Raw genomic sequence first — 21,372 nt, 5'->3', positions numbered from 1 at the left:
TCATCAAATAGAAAGTTTGGTGAATTGTTTCTGATTCATACTGTGAAAAGCGCGAAAAAGAAATGCGACGGACACAGCACAGGGACGCCGCAGTGCCTGCGATGTTTCGACGCTCTGTTCGTCGACTTCATTTTCTTAGCACGAAAATGCTTGTAACTGTCGAAATATGTCTCCAAACGGGCGAAAATGCAGTGCTGAGAACAGCCCAGTCAAGGGAATCGTTACGTCATGGCTCCAAGGTCAGCCCCGAGAAGAAGCTGCCCTGGCGGACCTCGTAGAGCAGCACTTCTTTCGGGCCCTGCGCTTCACTCTCCAAATGGTAACCAAACCGCTGCTAGTTTTGTTGTGCAAAAAACTTCTAGGTTTTGTTCTATTGATCGCTAGACAATGTGCTCCTTTTTGAGACTCGATGGCAAGTTGATTCTAAAATCTAAAACGCTTCTCTTTTACTCTTTCTTCATTCTTTAGAAGCGTTTGATCATTTTCTTGAGCATTTCTGACTTCAATGCAGTATTACAGCAAGAGCCATCATTTAAGTTTTTGTCAACCGTTGGACTCACCCATCAAACTGGGTGATCGTAAGAACACGTTTTTGTATGCGTACAGCCTCGGCTCCGAACTTAATCATTTTTTTTATTACGTGGAAATTTAGTGCTGAAAAGAGTTGGTCACATTTTAATACTTCAGCGCTATGGCAGCTGAACCTCTTAGCAAGTCTACGTGAGCAAGCGCGCTTTTTCATAGATAGAGGAATGGAAAAGAACACTGGTCGTAGTCCTGCAAGGTGCGCATCACTGTGATACGCAGTCGTCCTCCGCAAAAATATGAGAATGACGACGAAAAGCTTTTTATACCTTTTTCTCAAGAATTCAAGGCGCTGGCAGTGTGACTATTGCCAAAAACAGTATTCGTCAAAGTCTTGAATGGACCGCCGCAACCTCTTGTTTTTCGTACTTAGCGTTCGCTCTTCTCTGTCTGGCTTTCACAAACCGTTCCTGCGATACTAAATGTGTGTTCCATACCCGTGCAGAAGGATTTTGTTCTTGAGACGTCTGCTGTGGCGGTGGTCCGGAACGCCCTGTCCCACCTTCCTAGAGTAAACACAAAGACTCAGTTTGCTCTGGCGCTGGCCCGTGGGCTGACCGTGAGCTTGGGTCCAAGCGGAAGGGACAAGGTCGCCAAAGAGGTGCGTTTCATGAACAGCTTAAGGTGCTCGTTTCCAATGTAAAACAATCCCCTAGTTTCAATTTATTGGACGTACTCGTAAATACATTCAGCAGACTGACGACATCACCATTACTGGCGTTATTTCCAGTAATAGTGAGCCAGGCAAGAAATGTTCTTAGCATGAAAATTTGAACGTTTATTTTTTTGCTGTTTTTACTGGGCAGTAAAAGGTAGGCAAATTACCTGATGCGCTGAAAGAGAGGAACAGCAGAAAAAAAATTGGAGGGGAGACTTAAGCGCCGCCTTAAATATATGACGAGATAGCGTAATCGTTTAATTTCCATATCTGCAGAAAGTCATTCTCCACATTACATTCATAGCTCCCTGGAAGTCTGATACCTCTCCTGGCGCAGTGGTGCAGCGGTTAAGCGATGCGCCACTGCGCTGCGATGGCAGAGGCTCCTAGCAGTGGGCCTTGTGCGACCCGGGTTTCTCTTCCCGATCGATCAATCATTAATATACCTGTAACCTGCCAAGGTGAGCAGTTTGCTCACTTTCCGGTGGGCAGGTTGTGATGACGCCGCAAGGTCACGTGACCTAGGTGGCCCACCTGCCTCCTAGGTTGATCTCTGGGGATTACAAGCCAGAGCATCGCCCACAATTTTTCGCTCACCACGCCGACAATGCTGGCATCGGATTTTCTGATGACCGCGGCCTTTAACGATACCGCGTTAAAATGCGTCAGCGTCAGTGTCAGCACAGCTAATGCAATGAGCTTGAACTGAATTTTTCATCTGCATAGCACTGATACACCTGTCCCCTAGTATTATCCCTGGGCACCCCACAGAAAAAAAAGTTTAATTGCATTGCACTTCAGTGCTCCTTGTCAGCTCTACAGTTGACAACTTCGCCTCCGTGTCACAATCTTTCAAGGTCTTCTCGTGGTTGGATGTAGCAGCCCCTGACCACAGCCATCCGCTGAACTGCTTCTGGGACACGGAGGCCAGCAGACTGGCCAAGTACGAGCCACAGGTGAATGCGCTGCCTGGATCTATTCGCTTTTCCACTTGTAGTATAGCGGGTGTTGCAGGGAAGAATAAGTAATTTTCAAAAATAGGATTTTTTAGGCAAAAATATGGCTTTGGCTGCATGGTATTGCCATTGTTGGCACACGCCATAAAACCGTTGAATCATCTGAACTAGTAAGCTGGTTAACTAATTTATAATAATCAGCTTTTTAACTATTAGAGTTAGGCGCCTTGTGGAAACTAGAAATCTGTAGCCGATTGTTAGTAGCCACCATACAAGTTTTTCAGAATTTCGAAAACGCGATTACCCTTGCCGCTATGGCTAGACGAAACTTGGCTATTTCGACTAGTTACGTGTACTGGAGGGGTGGCTTTGCCTGCATGCTTTCGAAAGCGCATGTATTTTCGCACGATGCACCCAGATTTCGTCGAGCCACTGCGGCGAGGGTAATCACGTTTTCGAAGTTCTAAAAACTTAAATGGCGGTTACTAACGGCCAGCTACAAATCTCTATTTGCAACCAGGCGCTTAACTCTAATAGTTAAACAGTTAATTTTTGAAAATTAGTTAACCACCTTACTAGTTAAAATAATTCACCGGTTTTCTGGTGTCCACCAACCCTGGCGTAAAAGCATGAAGTAAAAGCCATATTTTTACATCAAAAACCCTACTTTTGAAAATTAGTTAGAATCTTTCCTGTGACACCTGGTATATGTATGTGTATGCTGTGAGTGATTCCCCATGCTTTGTCAGCTTCTGTGTCCCTTACTATGTACAGTCGCTACATGAAATAAGCTTTTCTTCTTTCCACGTTCCCCTGTCGCTTATTCGTTCCTTCTACTGGTTGACTCCAGTGAAATCGTTCTATATGGAATGTTGCCGCCTTTTTTGTTGCTTGCTTTCCCTCAAAAGCGATTTTTTTCCCATTGCCAAAATTTACGAGTACTTCTCATGAAAAAAAATACTTTTAATATTTTGGTAATTGCTCAGAAAGTGTTTTGTCCTTGTTGCTTGCTTCTATACGGTTCCAGCACGTGCGAATTTGTGGTCCTTCTGAGATGCCTGTAACATATGTATTGTGCCTTTCCCACTGACTGATCTCCTACCGCTCTCTGCCAGGCGTCAAGAGAGATCAGCCTGCCAGAGCTTCCAGCGACCCCTGTGGTTGAAACGGTGGACGTCTGCAGCGCCGTGGATGTGCTCACGCCATGGCTGGCGTCTCCGGAGCTGGTGCTCATAGCTGGACCACACGGATGTGGAAAAAGGTTTTTCACAGCGGGAATATTATCTTTTTTTGTCAAGAAAGACGGTTTGGCGTCTTCGTTAACTCAGCGAACAGCCAAACTGTCTAGGCCGAGGAAGAGAAAGCGTCAAAGAATTCCTTTCAGCTTTAGTTTTTCTGTTCCGTTTCATGAGCTACTCAAGGGGGTATTCTTCTCGAATAAACTCCGTGCGCTGAGATGATTCGGCTCGAGAGTAACGACAGGATTACTAAGAAATTACCCGTTATGAATAACAAAACATATGACACTGAATTGTCAGGCCAACTTGTTGAATGCCTCTCGGTACCAAACAATGTTCTATCGGTAAATTTCTTTAAATCAATTTTTGATATCACTTCAAAAACAATATTTGATCCAGGCTTAGATTAAGGAAACTCTATTTAATCTATTGCACAACTTAGCGAACGAATCTTTATTTTCGCCACGCCAGCAGTCTAGCTTTGCATGGAAATTTCTAATTTGCCGAAATAATCCTGTTATTGACATATATTTAGCAAACCGCAAGCTTTCAGTCGTGTTCAGAGAATAAATCGTAACTTAAGATCGCAGAAGAAGATGACACACACGATGTGCTATAACGTCTCTACGGCTGAAAGCTATTCCTGAATGCATAGAGCGATGTCAAACAAAGCGTCAAGCTGTTGACTAAGCTTGTTCCTTTGTGTTCGCAGCGTGCTGCTGTCGCACTGCTTGGCCCGGCTGCCTGCTCCCTGCGAGGTGCGCTGGCTTCCCTGCACGGCGCTGACGGGCGCCGCTCAGGTGTCCCGCGCCCTTCGGCTGGCGTGCGCGCCGTGCGCCGGCGGCGGTCTGCAGCCCCGTGGCGCCGGCTGGCTGGTGCTGTGCCTGCGCGGACTCGGGGCGGCGCGCCGCGACCGCTGGGGCTCGTGCCAGCTGGCTGCCTGGCTGCATCAGGTGCACACCCACGGCGGATACCACGACCCTGGAGAACCGGGATGCCCCTGGGTGACGCTGCAGAGGGTCCAGCTGGTGGCCACCGTGTCCCTGCCAGCCCCAGCGCTGCCTCCGAGGCTCCTGTCGGCTGCACGCGTCTTCGCTCTCGGGTGCGCCGTTTCTATTTCGTGCTCCTCTCGCCACTCCTACATCACTATATGCAGAATGCTCCAGAAGTACGCAGACCAACGGCCGACTACTCGAGGCTACTCCTCTGCTTTCTATACACGGGTATAGAAAACGCAGGAAAGCTTTCTGTGCTGGCCTCAAATATGGCTGCCGCTACGACGTCGGTGCCACCCATGTATAAGAAGAGGGACCGTCATTCTTGAGGGCTACATCTTTGACACCTCGATACTATCGTGGAAGCTTCAGCGCACAGTTTAGCGACTGCTATGGCCGCGTGTGCAAGTCACCTTGCATTTTTAAAGCACCAGACCAGTGGCAAGGTTGCATGTACAGCCCGAAAGACAAATATCTGGACAGAAAGCGACAGCGCCGCGTTTGTCGGGTCGTGTCTTCTTGGCTGATGTTTGTCATTCGCTACGTATGTTAACAAAGTACCTGTGCCATAGACCACGTCTGACGCTGCACAGCATGTCGAAAACGCGCTGGGCGCGCAGATGCGAGTGGTGGCTATGCTCATCCTTACGATGCAAACTTTTGCAGCAGTAAAAATTGTTCTCTGGGTCGCTGCACTCTTGTATTGATGCCGAGTTGAAATATATACTTCTCAGGGCACCACAACCACCGGAGCTGGCGCGAATATGTGCGGCTTACCTGCAGCCGGTGATGCAGCACCTGGCCGAAGGAAGCCTAGCTGACCAGCACGAGACGCTCGGTGCCTCAATGGTCACACTTGTGCAGCAGGTAAGCAAACGCTGTTGCATATCTGCTTTCACTCTGCGCCTGTGCATCCCGTCAGGAATGCTCCCCGAAGGATGGTGGATGTATTGGCACTCGAAAGGTGATTTTACGAAAGCAGATTTAAAGAAGTTCTGAGTTTTACGAAAAAAAACTCTTATTTATCAACTGTTACTCATTGCGTTTAATGCATTTGAAATCTCAATCTTCTTAGTAATAATGGGCACCAAACTCGATTTTACAGAGATTTTCAAAGAAAAAAAGCTGGAGGGGACACATAAGCTTCGCCTTAAGGGTTTGACGCAATAGCGTTAATGGTTAAATGCCCACATATGTGGAATCGGTCCTTGCCTAATTGACATTCATAGATCGCTGGAAGTCCTTACCATTTCTGGCGCGAAGGTGCAGCGCTTAAGCGGTGCGCCACATCCCCGGCAGGTGGCTGTTACAAAAAAAAGTCACAGATGGGGCTTGTGAGACCCAGGTTGCTCTTGCCAAGCAACCTCTCGTGACAAATCATTAATATAACTGCCACCTGCCTGCCACGGTGGGCAGGTTGTGGCGACGTCACAAGGTCACGTGAGATAGGTGACATCTGGGCCACCGGCTTCTCTGGGGATTTTTCGCTCACGCCGACGACACCGACGTCGTGTTTTCCGCTGAACGGGACCCTTAACACTTATCGCATTAATAGGCTGGAATCATATTTGAAAATACCTGTATCACTGAAGTAGCATAATGTACTATTACAAAGACTGTTGTCGCTGTCCATATCGTAGCACGAATGTTCAATTGAACAAATTCATGAATAATCTTGAATTGCAGTAAGTATTACGGGTTCAGGTCATTGTGCCACTCTCGATGGTCTTGCTCAGCTAGCCCCGAGCAGAAGCTTAAAGGGTTCGCTTCCAACTGATGGGAACAGCTTCGCTAGCTGGGCGAAGCCCAGTCTCTGAAGTAAAATTTTAAGAGCCTACGTGGCGCTGGTGCCAACAAAGATAAGACTTCTTTTGAAGGATACATTCTAAATCATAATAGTTCCCATAGGCAAATGCCAAAAAACAACAACGCGGACATGTCGCCATTTATGTGTCTGAAGCTAACGAGATTGTGCATGCCGTCGAACTCTTGAGTCCATGGGCCGACTATAGGGATAGCTCCGGTAGAGCCTGTCACCGTTATGGCCAGCTGCAAGGTCTCTGTAACGTCTTTGCTTGAAGGACACCCCCATGACTGATTAAATGGCTTATTCGTTAGGAAATAATTGCGTTGCCAGCTAAAAGTGTTTTACTATTCGTCCACTGCGAAATTCTGGATTTTACAAAATTTTCCTTCAACATCGTATAATTGAGTTTTAAGTGGAAAGTCATGTCTGAGCAAAGCATCCAGCATGTGTCCGTGAGCAGCGTTTGACCATCACTGATTGTAGTCCTGTCATTACGCCATGCTGCCATCGCCACGTAAAAGTATTGCGTGTGCCGCCCGTTTCCTATGCTGTCAGCAAGTGTTGTGCTGTTCTTGCAGTCTGGCCCGTTCGTCCATGCGTCTTCCCTGTGCTCATGTAAGGGCATGCCCTGGAGGAGCTCTACTAGGAGTAAAGGGTACTAATTAGTTCGCACAATGCTTATTACGTATTCGTGGGTTCATACTAATTAGAGCATTAAGCGCACTCAAAATTGTATGGCACTTGAAAGCACAAGCGCAGGGACTATTTATAATACAGTTCACTTTTGATCCGTCAACTTTCGTGTTTGCTCATATTACGAAGGAGGATTTTTTGGTGAGCATACCAAACAATTCTGGGCAAAAACATTTTTGAGCGGGAAACCGTTTATGAACGCAATTTTTTCACATAAATGAGATTTCGCTCTAACAGTCAATATGTTCGTAGATCATCCGACGGGAGCCTTGGCATTTTTTTCTATTGTCGTTCTTGCTGTCGTCAGAAGCCTTCCCCATTCGTTTTCTATGGTAGTCCTAACTGTTCGATGCGATCGATGGAAACACTTAAAAAAAAAGATTTTTGCTACATATCAGAAGAATGGACCATTACCTTCAATATCTTCATAATAGTGTCTGACAACTTTTCAGGACTACTTCGAAAGGGACTCAACCAGACCTTCACGTCACAAACATAGTAATAGTATCAAGCCAATATTTGCCCGTACAAACTTCTACAAACATTCATTTTTCCCGAAAACAATATCTGACTGGAATTCCCTGCCTCATGATTCACCTCTCCTTTCTTCAACCTTTTGGGAGTCTATACATCTGACTGTACGGTTAGAAATGATGATTATTTATTAACAGTGCATAGTGTGCTTCTTTGTCTACGTGCCTGTGTTTGGGGCATGCACTTTCACAAAGTGTATTCGCTTTATAACCTTGCTTATGTATGTTAATATTTTTCTTGTTGCAAATCGTAACTTCACCATTGTTGCTGATTCCAAGGCATAGTGCTTACTAAGAAATGTATGTACCCTCTCCTGCTTGGACCAATTCGGTCTGCAGTATTCTGTAACTAACTAACTAACTAACTAACTAACTAACTAACTAACTAACTAACTAACTAACTAACTAACTAACTAACTAACTAACTAACTAACTAACTAACTAACTAACTAACTAACTAAACAACTAACTAACTAAATAAATAAATAAATAAATAAATAAATAAATAAATAAATAAATAAACAATTTTTGAAACTTTTCCCCGAGAATGTTGGACATGGGGGACGCGGCTGCCTCGCGCGGCACAGGCGCAGTCCCGGCTGCCGGCGGCGGAAGGGTGGACGGCGCGCCTGCTGACCGACTGGGTGCGTGGCCTGGTTCGCTACGCGGCACCCGCCGACGCGCAAGGCGCACTGGCGTGCTGGGTGCACGAGGGGTGTCGGTTGCTCAGGGACCCCCTTGCCGACGACGCCGATCGCGCACAGCTGGACGCCCTCGTGGCGGGCGTGCTGCGCGCCCACTGGCCCCAGCACTCCGCCCTGCAGCGACAGCATGGTGAACAACTTTAGCGTCCATTTATTACCCCTGACGCCAGTTAGCTGTGAAAATATCTCGAAGAAATAGTTCGATGTGTTCCATGCAGTCTCCCAAGATGAATCGTATAGATTTCAATCAAACGAGCAATTTTTCTTCAGCGTCCCCCTGAGTGCAGCCATCAGGCTGGAAAGAAAATTTTCAACATATTTTTCAGAATATTCCCGGTTGAAGAGAGATTCTTCCTGGTCGGGGCACAGGAAAAAAAAAAAAACGGTAGTCGGGAGTTTGGCATTCCCATTCTCTTTAGTACATAAAAACATTGCAGTAAAGCCGCGTTACAAAATTTAGGATATGCGGTGAAGTTTACTTTGCAGGCGGGTCAACCTCCAAAATTCTATCTTGAGGGATTCCCCCTAAACACGCTGGAATAACATTTTTTCTGCTTCGAGATGTCTGGCTTTTGCTTTGGCTAGCTCCACAGGCGTATGCGGAGGGCAGGGGGGTGGCCGTGGCACGTGTATACTTCTTATGGGGTGCCAGAAGAAAAAAAAAAGTGAATAAATAAGAAAAGGAACACTCCAGGGAAGCTTATTCCGGTTGGTCAAATGTTTAGGGGAATTTCCCAATCTGGAGCAGATTTGTAATAAGGGAGTAATTACTGATTGTCATCCAGCCAAACGTAGCCATACGTCTCCCAAAGAAAGCCATACAGCTTTCTCAGAAACTTCGTAGTTAAGGAAAAATTCGTCCTGGTCCAGAGTCGTGTACCGCCACCTTCGATTCCGCACCACTTTCTTTCGCGGGGAACCCTGCGCTTGCCCTTGGCTATGCTATGGGAGCAAGCATTTTTGTTGATGACGTTTTATTCCCCATTATCGTACTATCGTTGCGATTCTACTTTATTCACAGAGGTCGTCTACGTGTCTGCCGTTGGTGAATCGTCAACAAAAGCTGCGGTGTGGGGGAGTCAGCTCTCAAGGCTTGACTTGAAAGACTGGAACGACGTTGTTATGAAGACAGTCAGAGAATGTGGTACGTGTTTTTAACCTTCAATATATACTCTAAAGTGTCTCTTGACACACCGCATTTCATTTGCACTGAGACATTGTGGTCCCTCGGCATGCAGCGTAGTAAATAACCATGAGGGTCTTTGTGCATGGCTCATCCCTTCCTTTTCCTTCTGAATTAACCGCTCTACTTTTTAGTGTGCAGCTCTTATGCTCCCGTTCCTGCGTTCCGCTTCGTATTCGTCGGCGTAGTCGGCGTAATACGCCACCTGACAGGTGGCGTGTGTAGGCGGGTTGGCGGGCAGTGGCAGAGCGAAAAGCCTCCTGCCCCGGCGAGAACGGAGGAATGGACAATCGGGATGTGGTAGATACGGGACGATCCCGAAAGACAGCAATTAGATAACCACAATACTCTTCTGAAGAGGTGCGCTAAAATTTCACATTACTGACTAGCGTAATCCTCTGTCAATTTTTTTCATTCGCATACAAACAATACTGCATTACAAGACGCCCTGATGCGACATCTTGCACGAGTATAGTCGTTGGGACCGGCCCGTCTTTGAAAAAGGCGCCCCTTCGAATAGAGCCTCGGGTCACCTAGGTGTCTTCAAGCTCAGCTATTCTAGGCGTAGCCAACTAGTGCCATCTGTCGGCAGACAGTAGCGAACACCACGTAACCTAACATCAGTATTTTTATATGTGATTATGAGAGAACTAAAGAGTGTGGAGAAATGGTGCGCTAAGATGACTCTGATTGCCCGTTGCAGAATGGGACTTATAAGGTGCTTCTTGCGCTCGCACCTACAAGTTCTGACGGCCATAAGAAATCAGTGAGGTTAACCAAACATTCAGAATTCCCGCGATAATTCTTGATGTTCAGCGCCGTACATCACGTGCTGACATCCGCACGAATTATAAGTGTTTGTCCAGATTCTCCGGGCCTGGGCGCTAAAATATTCAGCTTCTGAGAATGAGGTCGGGGAATCGAAATGCTGCCGCGGTGGACGCATTTCGATGGGAGCGAAATGCAAAAGCACCCTCTCGCTGAACGATTCCGGTGCACGTTAAAGAACCCCAGGCGTTCAGAATTATTCTTGTGCCCTGCACTGCAGTGCTTCTCATAGCTCAGGTGCACCTCTCAGGCCTAGGCAGACAGAGCGCAATGGTGGGTCTAAAATTTAATACGCATAAATGTAAACTAATGTAAATTATTTTCGGAAGGAAACAAAAGTTTATGATAGGTGGCGAAGCACTAGAACTGGTAAAAGAATTTATCTACTTAGGGCAGGTATAGTGACCGCAGATCCGTACCACAACAGTCAAATGACTATAGGAGAATAATAATGGGGTGGAGTGCATTTGGGATATACTGTCAAATCATGAAAGGCAGTTACCAGTATCCCTCAAGAGAAGAATACACAAAGCTTGTATCTTAATGCTACTTGCCTATGAGACAGAAACGTGGAGACTAACGAAAAGGGTTGACCTTAAACTGCGGAAAAACTGCGGAGTTATGGAAAGGAAAAAAGGTGTAACGTTAAGAAACGGGAAGAAAGCTGAGGGAATAAGAAAACAAACAAGCTAATGGCATCCTAATCGAATTCGAGAAGTATAAATGAGGATGGGCAGGGCTGGGCATGCAGTGTGAAGAAAAGGTGACCGATGGTCCGTAAGGGCAACGTAGTGGGTTCCAAGAGTAGGCAAGCGCAGGCAAGGGGAGACAGAAAATCAGGTGCGCTGATGAGCTCAGAAAGTTTTTAGTGATAAGGTGGCCGTAGCTAGCACAAGCTAGACTTAATTGGAGGTCACTCGGAAATGAGTTCATCCTACAGTGGACGTTGCCCGGTTGATGGTGATGGTAATGGTCATTGTCTGAGCCTCGGCCCCATTACGATCCCCTGCTAGTATGCGGTATGACAGTCCAGAGGCTAGCTTCTCCGCACACATTCGAGCTGGTGGCGACTCGCGCAGGTGCGGAGGCTGTGCCCGTGCGCGAGTGGCTGTCTCTGGTGGCTCAGGCGGACTGGGCGCTGGGGCGGCCGGCCGGCTGGCTCCTATTGGGTGGCGCCTCAGGCATGGCTCGTCGCTTGGCGCTGCGCCTGGCTGCACACCGCGCACGTCTGCCCTGCATCTCGCCCAGGGGACGCTCACTGGCCACCAGTCGGAGCGACCTGCGTCCGGTAGGATTGCTGGCCTTTACAAAGCCGCTGTAATGGTATCACTGTAGCGGTGACTGCCACGAAACCGACTAGCGGTCGAGTAATGTGTTGCATCCACTTTTCAATCGATTGTTACCGAGTAATCGACATTGTTTAAGTTAACTGTTAAGACAGGCCTCGGGTCTCTCCATCAGACATAACGTCAGGCTGCGCCCGTGTTCAAGTTAATGTATATCCATGATGTAAAGACGCAAACGACCTTTTTAACTAGGCGCACGTGCGTTGTTGGCAGTGGTTAGCGTGCCTAAACAGCCCCCACCGCCTTTTTTCCTTCCTTCTCCTCTTTTCGTATGACTTCATTTCTTAAATTTTCCTCTCGAGCATGCACGAATCGCTGTTGCGCTTGGTACAGTCTGTGGCACTTTTGGCATTTGACGCGTAGGCACCAATGAGAACAATGAAATTCTTATGCACCGTACTATACTGTGCTGTTAGAAGGTAGCACTGATGTCTTTCTGGCGATATATTGGCTTCTAGTGATCAGGATTAATGCTAACGTATGCGTGCATATAATGTACATGACACCATTCTGCGAGTCTTGTTGACTGCTTCAGAAACTCGGTAATAGTTATGTACCAACAGCGCTCCACAGTGCTATGGTTTGCGTTACCGTGCAGTGCCACTTATGACCCCACGAGCTGCTCTCTCCATAGCCTGTATATTCTACGCCTTAAGCTTAACAAACTCTCTCGTCTATCTCACGGACTACGGTGCATATGGGTACCCAGACACAAGGCGGCGGTCCTGGCCAGAAAGGCCATCGCTCTCTCTCTCTCTCTCCTAGCTTGTGCAGGCGGCCGGGCTGGAGGGCCAGCGATCGGTGCTGCTGGTCGAGGACCAGCAACTGGACGACGCCTCGCTGGACATGCTTGCCGCCCTGTGGGCCACGGGTGAGGCACCCGGTCTCTTCCGGCCCGACGAGCTAGACCTTGCCGCCCTTCAGCAGGAAGAGCCCGAGGCCGACGGGCAGACTCCCTGGGAGCACTTCTGCCGCCGTGAGCTGCAAATTCATGTCTTATGATCAGCTTTAGAGAAAGCGGCTGACATGGAGGCGGCTACTTGTATATTTGAAGGAGCTTTTTCGCTTAACGCCCACCTCATATGACACTGCAGTTGAATTGAATTGAATTTATTTGAATTGCCTTTACTTCCATAAACATACAATTTATGGGAGATTTAACTAAAAGTTGCTCACGGCAACTTGACGGGGCTTAAACCCAGTCTGCTGGCAGCAGGCACAGGCGCTGATCTGGAATTGACAAAAACAATACATAAACAAAAGCTATAAAAAATACATGTTGATTTACACATTATGTCAGCAAACGGAAATGCAATGTGTACATTTCGCAATCCGCTACGCAATCTACGCAATTCACAGTGTACACCTGAGCAACAAAACCAGCGATCGAAACCATTTATCAAGTTAACATTGTGAGGAAAGAAAAAAAAACATCATCATCATCAGCCTGACTACACCCACTGCAGGGCAAAGGCCTCTCCCATGTCTCTCCAATTAACCCTATCCTTTGCCAGCTGCATCCACCCTTTGCCTGCAAACGTCTTAATCTCATCCGCCCACCTAACCTTCTGCCGCCCCCTGCTACGCTTACTTTCTCTTGGAACCCACTCCGTTACCCTTAAGGACCAGCGGTTATCTTGCCTTCGCATTACATGCCCTGCCCAAGCCCATTCCTTGCTCTTGATTTCGACTAGGATGTCATTAACCCGCGCTTGTTTCCTCACCCACTCTGCCCGCTTCCGGTCTCTTGACGTTACACCTATCATTTTTCTTTCCATGGCTCGCTGCGTTGTCCTTAACTTAAGCCGAACTCTTTTCGTTAGCCTCCACGTTTCTGCCCCGTAGGTGAGTACCGGTAAAATAAAGCTGTTGTACACTTTCCTCTTGAGGGAAATTGGTAAAATGCCACTCATGATCTGCGAGAATTTGCCATATGTGCTCCACACCATTCTTATCCTTCTAGTTATCTCCCTCTCATGATCCGCATCAGCTGCCACTACCTGCCCTAAGTAGACATATTCCGTCACAACTTCTAGGCTCTCGCTGCCAATTGTGAACTGTTGTTCCCTTGCTAGGCTGTTGAACATTACCTTGGTTTTCTGCATGTTAATTTTAGACCCAACAGTCTGCTCTGGCTGTCTAACTCATTGATCATGATTTGCAGTTCACCTCCTGAGTGACTCAGCAAGGCAATGTCATCAGCGAATCGCAGATTATTAAAAAAACATGATGAAGTCTAATATCAGAAAAATTTCAGAAGAAAGGCTAATGTCCCGTTAGCCCGTGAAGAGCTTGCTACCGAGGATTTCGCCTCGCGTTCTCAATTCGTCATGCTACTGATGTGTATGTACAAGCATATTCGCATCTCTCCTCCATCAGTATCGCCACCCGTCACCCGTCACCATTGCAGAGTAGCGAGCTGAATAATGGCCCCTAGGCCTTTACGTCTAAATAGACCTCACTATTTCTGCCGACTTCTGTCTGGCCACTCAGCTGAAAGAAAAACTTTGGACGGCATGTTCAGTTCCTTTGTGACACCGCGCTCTTATACAACATGCAATCTTATCAAAAGAGAAAATGATCTGTTTTTCGGTGACTGTAAACCAGCTCTTCGGAGACGCCGGAGGAGACTGCTGTAGCGCTGGCCAGCGTCCGGACGGACTCCAAATATAAGCGACAGCAAAACTACGATCTTTTGCCAAAGAAAAATAGACAGGACAATCACTCTAATATGGATACCCGCGCATTCTGTCGTCTTTGGAAACGAGGCGGCCCACGAGTTGGCTCGATGTCTTTACCACCAGGCTGGCACGGGGCTCCTCGACCAAAGAAGCGGCGAACGCATGACAAAATATGGAGAGATTACAGTCTATTATCGATTGCATAGAAAACTGGCACCCCCGCCAGATCTCTCATTAAATAATACGCAGGCAGTTGAGTGGATAATACGCATTCTTATAGACGGTCCTGGTAAACCATATTTTACCGGACGTTAGAGATAAGTGTATAAGCTGCGGGTTGAGAGGGTCGCTCGACCATATAATTTGAGAATTCCCCCATACTCCCGGAAGGGCATATAATATAGATAATAAAAAAAGAGACCCAGCTGCGAAGCCCGGACCCTGAGTTCCAGCTCCACCTCGTCTGACTAGCCGAAGACGCCGCCAGGGAACAAGACCTCCCGGCCTGCGTCTAGGCGGCGCCCCAACCCCCTTGGCCTTAGCGCCGGGAGTAGGGGAGGGGGAGGGGAGGAAGCCTTTTCTGTTGGACAATAAAAGTTTATTCACTCACCCACAACAACGCTCAGGGCTGTACTTGAATCTATGGCTGCGGTTACGATAAAAATAATTCATCGTTCCTTGCGCAGTCCTGAAAAGAAACAGCAAGAACAGCCTAGATACTGAACCACACTCAGGACGCATCAGATAACTTAGGCGTGTCGCTAAATTGGAAAATACCTAGTGCGACAACTTGCAGTTGTTCATGACCGGTTTTGTGCCAGAGTTATACGTATGCACTGAAACATCTGTACCTCCGTGCCAGGGTATTTTACGGCACCCAGATGCTCCGCACGGGGACACGGGGTGGAATTCGGCGTTACGTTTTCGGCGGCTTTTTGCTATTGACCATAAGGGAGCCAGATGAAACAGCGGCCGCAGCGGCCATGTTTCGATTGAGGCGAAATGAGCAAAAGTCCCTAGGATCTATGCAATGTTAAAAAATCCCAGGTGGTCAGAATTATTAACAGCCTTCCACTATGGCGCCTCGTTCTTCCTTCATTAATCCCTGATTCTTTCCTTCTCTCACGACGTGGCTGAGGTGCCCATCAGGAGTGAAATATTCACAGCGCCTTTTCTCATAACCAACTCTTTTTGGCTTCCCTCTTCACGACTCTTCTCTTCCCAAGCCTTGGATGTTATCAAGCGAACACACGCGCCTCCTCTGGGTTGCTTCGCCAATAACGACTTTCGCCTTGAAGGAGAGCGTTCTTATGTGTGGTTGGTGGTTTGCGTCGATGCGAACTGGCAGGTGTGCGGAGGAACCTTCACGTGGCCCTGGTGCTGGACGCGTCGTTCGTCGAGCGCCACGCGGAGCGCCACCCTTGGCTTCGCCGGGGTTGCAGCGTGCACTGGCTCGCCTCATGGAGCAGGGACAGCTACAAGCAGGTACGTGCCCCGTGCCCCGAAACGGAGAGAACCTAGCGCTGCTGCTACGAACACGCCATGCTCTCCCTCGCGCAGCGGCACAAGTATAACAGTGCCTCGTAGCCTCAGTTCATGCTCCGTGATGTCACGTAAAGAAAAACAAATAACTCCCAGACATTTAACCCTAACCTGGGAAGAATATATGATAGCAATAATGTACATAGCTCGGGTCGGTGCACTTTTATTTTTAAGCCATTTTTTATTAGTCCTGCCATAATATTAGCAATAATGTACCCCACCCCCTTCTCCCTGCTTCCTTTCTCCCGCAAAGCATCCACTCCCAGGACCGCACACGCCGCAGAAAAGCCTTTTGTTGAGTCTTAGAATATAACACACATGCAGAAAGACAGATAATGCACAGAATTGCCTATGAGAAGTATCGGGCGGAATTGCTGGGAAGTACACATGGCGTACTGTCGGACGGTGGTTTAACGTGCAACAAATGCCTTCGGACAATGCCCTAGAGAGCGTCTTTAAAAGGGTGTCACTAAAATGCGCTGTTAGCTCATACATCAGGGAAAGCAAGAAAAACTCTATTTAACAAAAAAAAGTAACAGCTAAATGTCTTTGTGTTGAATGTACCCTTTCCTCACGCCTGTAAAACGAAGCGTACCATAGTAAGGTAAGATTAGTGCGGCGTCAAGACTGATCCCTTCGTGGACCAGCGCTTAGCTAATAAGCATTTAAAACATATGAATCGGAGGAATTAAGACGTTCGTCTACTCGATGCCAACGGAAAGGGAAAACAGAGGAGCGCTGACGTGTCCATTCCGATGTTGCGCTTTTGTTGCATGCAGCTGCCCGCCCTGGTGTTGGATGCGAGCAGCGTGGGCAGTCAGGGAGCGCCCGACGCCGCGCTGTTCGTCCAGCTGCACGAGGCGTGCTGCTCCGGCGGCCTGGCGGTCGGCCCCAGCCACTACATCACCATGGTGTGCGCCTTCCGCGACATCTTCGCCCAGCAAAAGGCAGAGATGGAGGAGTCCAAGAAGCATCTGCAGGTGGGACATGTGCCATCACTAGCGAAGCATCTTTGTATTTTTATTTACATCGTTTGGCTGCTAAGATTGATGCCGTGTAAAGCGTTTGTCATATATTGCAGTAATCGAGGGTTCTGTATAAGGACAGTTGTTGGTGGGTGCCCAAATATTGTGATACGGTAACTTTCATTGATATCTACTTCGACGACAAAGACACGAAATTAGACGAGGGTAGGCAGTGGGCATGTACGGTACCACGTAGTCTTTTGCCACTCGGCTCCGAATGTTGTCTGCTGTAGTGGGTTTACTTCGAAAACAGTTATCTGATTCGCAGAGTTCTCAATACCTGAAGAGGATTCTGCAGACCTGAAATGAGCCTCATGGGGGGACGTCATATACTGTTCAATGGGGAATTCATTTTACTCAGTGCAGACGTCATATGTGTTCCTGCAATTGTATCAGAAGATAACTGTTGTGTCAAGAGCTGGCTACTCTCTCTTCAGCTGGGCATAAGCAAGCTGAACGAGGCCAAGGAGGCTGTCTCCAAGCTGGAGGCAGAGGCGGCCGTGCAACGCAAACTGCTCGCGAAGAAACAAGAGGAGGCCGACACGGCTCTGCAGCAGATAACAAGCAGCATGACCGTAAGACCCGAGGCGTGCCCGAGCGTTAGTTTTAGCACGTCGGCTGACGGTGAGCGTCCTCGCAGAGCACCAGTGAGCAGAAGGCCGAGATGGAGCAGCTGCGTTCCACGATGCGCCACGAGAGCGAGCGCATCAAGGAGCGCAAGCAGCAGATCGACCGCGAGCTGGCCCAGATTGAACCGCTCGTGAAGAACGGTGGGTACAGCTGCCGCACACCGCGTGCGTCACTGTTGGCGTCGCGTAAGTGGCGGGTAACGCTCACTAGACAGAGTAACTTGGTGTGTTAAGCGAAACTGTGTGCACCACCATTTTTGCCGCAAGGAACCGCCAAGCTTATGTGTATATGATCGCATCTCCCAAGACGGCCACCGGTCAATCCGTCATTGTGGCGCGAGATTTCAGCAGCAGTACACAGCTTACGCATATTCCGTCACTTATCTGAACTGTAAGATGGAAGTCCAGCATCATAACGTAGCTTTTCTATACGTTAAAATTTTAAGGAAATGTGTGAAATGAGGGCATTATTTTTATCTACACTTTGCATTATCATTGAACAAGGTCTGTGAACTTACTATTCTCTCTTTACGGTCCTGAAGGCAAACTGGTCGAATTATCCTGGTCATTGCTGACCTGCCCCGATTCGTTCCAGCTAGTTGCACAAATGACTGCCAAATTTCGCAGTAAGCGACACCGCACATCACGTTCTTTCGGCACTGCGTTAAAAATTGTTGAATTATTTCTATTTGCGTTCAATGCCGAAATCGCAATGTCTGCAGAGTTAGGATACATGGTTCTGAAACTTGTCTTGCGGTTGCGAGTGCCTGTCTTTCAAATGAGATGTATTATTATACTCTGTTTTCTTATTACGTCTGTCCTGTGAAGAGCTTACACGCCCGCAATGCAGCTCAACAGGCCGTGGGGAGCATACGGTCGGACGCCCTGTCAGAGATCCGCTCGCTACGGGCGCCCCCCGACGTCATCAGAGACATACTGGAGGGCGTTCTGCGGCTCATGGGGATCTTCGACACATCATGGGTCAGCATGAAGAGGTGCCGTTTGTTACTCAATCTGCGGCGAATTGTTAAGTAGCTACTCAGATGCTGTCAGGTATGCAGGGTGAAAGGGAAAATATTTTCGGCTCCCTATTTATTTATACAATATAGAAATTTTGCGCAGTGATTTCATCAATACTGAACGATACAATGGTTTCTTTAAAAAAAACGTCGAGGGATAGTTGCTGATGCATTTTCTTTTCTTGAAATTAAACAGCGCTACATATTTAGACGACGCCTGTCCCGTCTTTCTATGTATTCGTCTAAATATGTAGCGCTGTTTAATTCAAAGAAAAGGATTATACAGGGTGATAAGTGTTTCTTCAGAAAGATTCACCGGACGTTTGCCCTTGTGGTGATGCGAACTTCAGCGATAGCTGGAGTGGTGCAAAACGCTGACGTCAGTCGCAATGTTTAGTAGCTCTGGGCACAGGCGCAGATGTGTATTGCTTTTGTGCCGCTACACTCGCATTAGAGCGAAGGCTAAGGTTTAGTGAATGCTTTTTGCTGAAAGGACTGAGTATGCCGCATACAGTAACTAGTCACGAATTGTGGAGGGGCACGGGCGTGACGGACGGTCGCTTATCAATCCACCCATAGAAGGCGGGCGTCCAGCGTGACCGGCCCAGCAAGGGAAAAAGGCGAGAGGGAGAGGGTACGGAGCTGGAGGTGGGGGAAATGCTGATGCCATTCGGAGGGTTAGGAATATGGGCTTATGGGCAGCAATGGGGTAGTAAGGGTGTTTAAGTGGGGGCACACACTCCCACACATTCATAAACCGCACATATTTAGGACGGTGAGGGAGTGAAGCATTGACAGTATTGCAATAGCCGGGTTCAGTAAACAGTCAATGGCTGTGGGTGTGGGAGATAGGGGTGATAGGGTTGGACTAAGTGTTAGGGTCTTATGGCGCATTAGTGGGTCCTGCGCCTCACGTTCACCTCGCGGCTTAGCGAGACGGTTGTGCAGGTTGTATGGTGCAGCTACCGGGGTGCGGCGTATGCTGACGACGCCGATGAGGCATGATCTGGCAGGAGGACACATATATGTAGCTATTGCTGCAAAAAAAAGGAACACTGTGTGATGTGTGAACTAAAACTTTAAGCAAACAGAAATTGTTCATTACCGAAGTGGAAACCCGCATCGATAAGAAGAGCCGGCTCGAAAAGTACTAACGATGGGTCGGTACACACACAGCTTCCTGGCGAGGCGAGGCGTCAAAGAAGAAATCATGAGCTTCAATGCCCGCTCCGTGACCCCCGAGATCAAGAGTAGCGTCCAGGAACTGCTCCGAACGAATGCTGCTTCCTTTGACGCAAAGGTGAGCTTCTGCTCACTTCACTGTATTTTTCAGGGGAAAATAAAAATGTTACTTTAGTTTGCAGGATCTTCGATCGCGCCTCAACAACTCACTCTTCATTTTTTAATACTCTGTTGGAGTACTAAAATTTGATACTAGTGCCAATGCATAATATGTGGCTTATTAACAACACTGATACACCCTTAACCGAAACTTCCAGTGTGTTGCTGCGCATTGCAAATTTTTACTTCCGCCCTATTTACACGCAACGAATATGACAGGAACGTCACGCCGCAATCATACTGGCTCTGCAGCTGTTGGCTCCCGGTTCGCGGCGACACCAAAATCTGAACGGGCGGAGGTCAACACTTCCTAACTCTTCCTGCTTACCATCGTTCCCAACATCATCATTACGCCTTATGGCTCGATTTACTTGCCACGTCACCCTCATTTCATCTCCCCATTCCCCACCCCCTCGTATCAACTTGAGCACGCATTCTCAATTGGCCTCTCGATCTTTCCAATAAACCAGCCAGCTTTCTCATCAGCAGCACCGTGCGTGCATTGTAAGTATATATCCCCCTGAACAAAGGCGTTCGCCATTCTTGCAGAACGCCAAGCGTGCTTCGGCAGCTGCTGCACCGCTGGCCGCATGGGTGCAGGCCAACGTCCAATACGCCGATGTCCTACACAAGATCGGCCCTCTGGAAGCGGAACAGGCGGAGCTGCAGCGGTGAGTCGTACCCGAGATTGACGCAACACGTCGTTCGAAATATCCGCACGCACACAAGCCGGGACATCCATGTGTGCCTTTCCTTGTCAACGGGTTTGTTCGCGCTGCACTTAATGTTTAGACTGATGACCCGACTTGCTCAAGCCGTTACTCTGTCTTGCAGCAAACTGTCTGGCGCCGAGCAGCGCCTGGGCAAGTTGGGCTCTGCGCTGGCCGGCGTCGACGAGCGGGTGTGCGAGCTGCGGGAGCGGCTGGGAGAGTGCACCCGCGAGGCGGCACGCATCGAGCTGGGCTTGCGCGAGTCCGACGCCCGGCTCGCCTCGGCTCAAGACCTGCTGGCCCAGCTGGAGGCCGAGCACGCGCGCTGGTCGCGACGACTGGCGGCGCTCGAGGCGCAACCGCTGGCCCAGCGCTGCCTGCTGGCCTCGGCCTGCGCCGCCTACCTGGCTGCGCTGCCGGCGTCGCGTGAGGAGGCCCGCTCGCGGTTGCTGCACCGATGGCGCCGCCTGTTGCCCGAACTGCAGCAGCAGCAGCAGCAGCAGCAGCGCGAGGGCGCCGCAGAGCTGACGCACCTGCTCTGCTCCGAGAAGGAGCAGCTCGCCTGGAGAGCGCAGGGCCTGCCGCCGGACAGGCTCTCCACTGAAAACGCCGCCCTGCTGAGGCTGCCCGTGAGTGGCCTAGCTCCTCGTTTGTGCGGAGGGGCGTATTGGACGCTACCTGTTGAGGCGTATTCGTAGAAATCAGAAATCGTGGAACATTCCCGGAATAAACGTTCAGTGACAGTAAGGGCTCTAGAGGTACTTTTTTTCCTCTATGAAGGCGTACGATAACCGAAATCTTTTATATATCATAGTGCCAAGCCTTTACCGTCGATCAGTGGCGAATTTGGAAATAAGACTGGAGATTCCTGCAAAGCTGAACAAAGTATATAAAAAAAA

At 48.6% G+C, this 21,372-nt stretch overlaps 1 protein-coding gene across 1 annotated transcript in view; it reads left to right on the top strand.

The window, feature by feature from the left end:
- Nucleotides 1-21,372, top strand: part of btv (dynein cytoplasmic heavy chain beethoven) — a 97,217-nt gene that overhangs the window by 50,826 nt on the left and 25,019 nt on the right. Inside the window, exons 35-52 of the mRNA XM_077663964.1 lie at nucleotides 193-319; nucleotides 1,031-1,186; nucleotides 2,101-2,199; nucleotides 3,315-3,460; nucleotides 4,150-4,539; nucleotides 5,167-5,299; nucleotides 8,053-8,299; nucleotides 9,191-9,313; nucleotides 11,260-11,468; nucleotides 12,292-12,502; nucleotides 15,556-15,692; nucleotides 16,529-16,729; nucleotides 17,212-17,349; nucleotides 17,415-17,544; nucleotides 18,254-18,398; nucleotides 19,599-19,722; nucleotides 20,313-20,434; nucleotides 20,598-21,102. Of these exons, the coding sequence (XP_077520090.1) occupies nucleotides 193-319; nucleotides 1,031-1,186; nucleotides 2,101-2,199; nucleotides 3,315-3,460; nucleotides 4,150-4,539; nucleotides 5,167-5,299; nucleotides 8,053-8,299; nucleotides 9,191-9,313; nucleotides 11,260-11,468; nucleotides 12,292-12,502; nucleotides 15,556-15,692; nucleotides 16,529-16,729; nucleotides 17,212-17,349; nucleotides 17,415-17,544; nucleotides 18,254-18,398; nucleotides 19,599-19,722; nucleotides 20,313-20,434; nucleotides 20,598-21,102 (3,343 nt within the window). The remainder of the gene's footprint in view (nucleotides 1-192; nucleotides 320-1,030; nucleotides 1,187-2,100; nucleotides 2,200-3,314; nucleotides 3,461-4,149; nucleotides 4,540-5,166; nucleotides 5,300-8,052; nucleotides 8,300-9,190; nucleotides 9,314-11,259; nucleotides 11,469-12,291; nucleotides 12,503-15,555; nucleotides 15,693-16,528; nucleotides 16,730-17,211; nucleotides 17,350-17,414; nucleotides 17,545-18,253; nucleotides 18,399-19,598; nucleotides 19,723-20,312; nucleotides 20,435-20,597; nucleotides 21,103-21,372) is intronic.

Source organism: Amblyomma americanum, chromosome 4 (assembly GCF_052857255.1).
Source record: "Amblyomma americanum isolate KBUSLIRL-KWMA chromosome 4, ASM5285725v1, whole genome shotgun sequence".
In the NCBI taxonomy this organism is placed as follows: Eukaryota; Metazoa; Arthropoda; class Arachnida; order Ixodida; family Ixodidae; genus Amblyomma; species Amblyomma americanum.
The sequence above is the reverse complement of the archived record's forward strand: the minus strand, read 5'-3'. Positions and strand labels throughout refer to the sequence as shown.